Source organism: Rutidosis leptorrhynchoides, chromosome 11 (genome assembly GCF_046630445.1).
Source record: "Rutidosis leptorrhynchoides isolate AG116_Rl617_1_P2 chromosome 11, CSIRO_AGI_Rlap_v1, whole genome shotgun sequence".
In the NCBI taxonomy this organism is placed as follows: domain Eukaryota; kingdom Viridiplantae; phylum Streptophyta; class Magnoliopsida; order Asterales; family Asteraceae; genus Rutidosis; species Rutidosis leptorrhynchoides.
In genome coordinates this window covers 28,065,847-28,069,519 of record NC_092343.1, presented here as the reverse complement: position 1 = coordinate 28,069,519, position 3,673 = coordinate 28,065,847, and the positions used below count along the sequence as shown (strand labels likewise).

Genomic DNA, 3,673 nt, shown 5'->3' with positions numbered 1-3,673 from the left:
AAACTAATCAACTTCGGTTGTAAATTACAACTTGTAATCGGTTAACCATGTGTTCATAACTTCAATAAATAAATTGCATCGTAAGTTAGAATAAAGATGAGATGAAGATTAGTTTGAAACAAGATGAAGATTAGATGAGGTTGACTAGTGAGAGAGTGAAACAACGGTTTTCAATTTAGATCTAGGGTTTCTTTTGTGTTTGTTTGGTATCTATCTGCTAACCAATCTTTTATTCTTTTTACTCGAATTAAAAACTATACGGCCTTAAGGCCCAATACCCACTGGGCCACTAATAAATATGAATAAGCTTTATTATAAATATATATTAATATTAAATGTATTATATTTTCGGATATCGGATTATCCGAATATCCGAAAATTATGAAAAATCGATCCGATATCCGAATCCGAAAATCCGGATATCCGATTTTCGGATATCCGAAAATCCGGATATCCGAATTTTCGAATATTTTCGGATCGGGTTTTCGGATAATTCGTATTACGGATTCGGATTCGGATATTATGAACACCCCTACCTATAAGACATTAATTTTTAGTTTATACACACAAAATAATATGCATTACCAATTTTACCCTTGAAACCAACTTTTCGTCCGTTCCAGAATTTCCCATCTCAATAAAAGGATTTTTTTAGAACTATAGTACTCTCAATTTTATTTTATTTTTGAAAAGCCAAGCAAACTTTTATTAAAAAGAAACAAATACAACATGGAGGTCCAAAGGACCTAATTACAGAAACACGAGGGAATACAATTAAATTTACAGGAACAAAAAAAATGAGAAATGGAGGAAAAAATAAACTCGAAACAGTTGAGACATGAACAATGGATTGGTTATTTAGAGATAGGAAAAAGCCTTCATCTTACGAGCACAACATAGTTGGAACAACTTGAGAAAGATAAGCCGGACTAGGAAACAAGAAACAGTGCTGAAAGTACAGCGACAAAGCATCCGCCCCTAATCCACTTAGCCCATACCATGTACTAACACGAGAGAATCCGGCATAAAAAACCTATCTTAACCAATACCGTTTTTTGTGAAGATTGAATCGAAGCGACAAGGGTTCGTGATCCATGAGAGCCAATCTAAGGCTCCTTTCCTCCAACGACAATTAATCCACTCGAAACATTTGCCTTGAATATCCGAGAAAATTTTTGCAGCACTATCGATATTTTTCCCGAAAGTACAATTATTTCTATGAATCCAAAGGTAGTAGCTCGTGACCCATACAACCGCTTGCCAGATAGAAACACCAAGAGTTGTAACTAGCTTGGGGTTCGAACAAGAAGCTATGTCCGACAAGTTCGTGAGATGTAGCTGATTGAACTTCCACCATCTACGAACTTTGTCCCATATATTGGATGCAAACTTACACGAAATTAAAGAATGGTGTAGCGTTTCGATGTCATCGTCGCAGACAGGGCATCTAGTGGAGTGTAAATCAAGACCTTTTCTATCTAATTTGACTCTAACAGGCAATCTATTTTTCTTTGCTCTCCAAATGAAGATCCCAACTTTTTTCGGAACAAAAGGACTGAGGTCGGTGGCTGAGGAGGGCGGGAGTTTTGCGGCGGTCAACGAAGTTAAAACCTGCATTAGGGAATCGGTGGTAAATGCTCCATTGGAGTTGTGTTTCCAGGTCCAAGATGCTTTAGAATTGTTCGAGAATTTGTGCAGTTTAATGATGTTCGTTAGAGAAGCAAGCTCATCTTCAGTCCTCCAAGTGGGCTGTGATTCCCAGGCCCATGAGAAGACCGGTGAATCGAAAGTAATGGTGATACGATCCGAGATTGTGGCATCTTTGAAAACTTCTAAACGGAACAGCCTAGAGTAAGCGTCTTTGAGTGGTAAGTCTCCAATCCAAATGTCGTTCCAAAAGCTAGTATCCAACCCGGAACCTACATCTTTAACAAACACATTAGATAAATTACACCCTAGCTTGCTTGGGGTTTGATCAATATTGATAATTTGTGACCAATTACGACCCGAAAATATTTTCATTTTGGTGGCGGGTAAAGGAGAGTTACAACCCAAACCACCACTTTGCCCATAAATACTTTTAATGACCCGGACCCAAAGAGCATTATCGTTGGTGAGGAATCTCCACCACCATTTGGTTAATAAAGAATAATTTTTTAATTTTAAAGAGCTCACGTTAAGACCACCATAATCATAAGGGAGGAGTATTTGATCCCATTTTACCCATGCCATTTTTCTATCATCTAAGGACCCCCCCCCCCCCCCCCCCCCCCCCCAAAAAAAAAGAAATCACGGCGCATCCCTTCTAGTTCATTAATAACACGTGTAGGGGCTTTAAAAAGGGAAAAGTAGTATAATGGGAGGCTACTTAGGACCGAATTAATGAGGGTTAGCCGACCCCCAAATGAGATGGTTTTTGCCTTCCAATCGGCTAATCGCTTTTTAACCTTTTCAAAAAATGGGATTCCAATTAGAATGAAGTTTTAAATTTGCACCGATTGGTAATCCAAGATAATTAAATGGAAAAGAACCTTCTTTACAACTAAACCACGTGGCCAAGTTTTTTAGTTCGGAGCTAGAAGTGCCAATTCTATACACACAACTTTTAGAAAGATTGATTTTTAGCCCTGAAAGATCTTCAAAACATTTGAGAAATTTTTAAAATGTTTCTAACTTCGAATTTGTTCCAATTACCGAAATTGATAGTATTTCAACTTCAAATTATTCATCTGCCGTGTATAAATTATATAATTATGGGTACCCTATAATTAATTGCTTCTTGAATATCAATATCCATAAACTCATACGGATCAAAATTTGAGAATTTTGAATTTTTAAGATTAATTTATAGTACTCTCAATTACTCACACCTTGGATTATTTCAACTTCAAATTATTCATCTGCCGTGTATAAATTATATAATTTTGGGTACCCTATAATTAATTGCTTCTTGAATATCAATATCCATAAACTCATACGGATCAAAATTTGAGAATTTTATATTACATGGTGAAATTCGTTGAGAAATCGGTCTAAACATCAAACTCTTTTCATGAATAGTTACATAAACGACAATCGGATTCCTATTTGAAGTATCTTAAAAGACAAAACCCTGTAGCACTATTCATAAATAGTAATCAGGGGTATTTTTGTCATTTTACCTTTTTTTTTTGTCTCCAACGATAAAAGAAGCAACTTTCGTAAAAGAACCAACTCTTCAATGTTACCAAAAGATGTCGAAAAAAATTATTTTTACAAAAAAATCAACTACCTTTTTTTCCCTCAACGATAAAATAAGCAACTTTCATAAAAAGAACAACACTTCAATGCTACCAAAAGATGTCGAAATAGATCAACTAACTTTAATAAATAAAAAAAAAATGAACGTTAAAAGAATCAACTTTCATAAAAGGAACAACCATTCAATGTTAGATGTCGAAAAAAATTCTTTTTTATAAAATAGATCAAGACTTTTTTTTTAACTCGCATTCAAAACGGAGCCCCGACGCGAAGCGAGGGCTCCACAACTAGTTTGATACATTATAAAACGTTTAGATTTGAAGCATGCTCCTCATGCTATCTCCTGTATTCCTTTTTCCAGTTATATAAATGTCTTGCTTTTCTAAAAAAATAAAAAATAAAAAATAAAAAAATCTAGGCTACCAATTTTTTT

At 35.2% G+C, this 3,673-nt stretch overlaps 1 protein-coding gene across 1 annotated transcript; it reads right to left on the bottom strand.

Moving 5' to 3' along the window:
- Nucleotides 1–1,038: 1,038 nt before the first annotated feature.
- LOC139874410 (uncharacterized) lies at nucleotides 1,039–2,232 on the bottom strand. The gene has a single exon (XM_071861845.1). The coding sequence runs from the start codon at nucleotides 2,230–2,232 to the stop codon at nucleotides 1,039–1,041; it is 1,194 nt and encodes a 397-aa protein (XP_071717946.1).
- Between the last annotated feature and the right edge of the window lie 1,441 nt (nucleotides 2,233–3,673).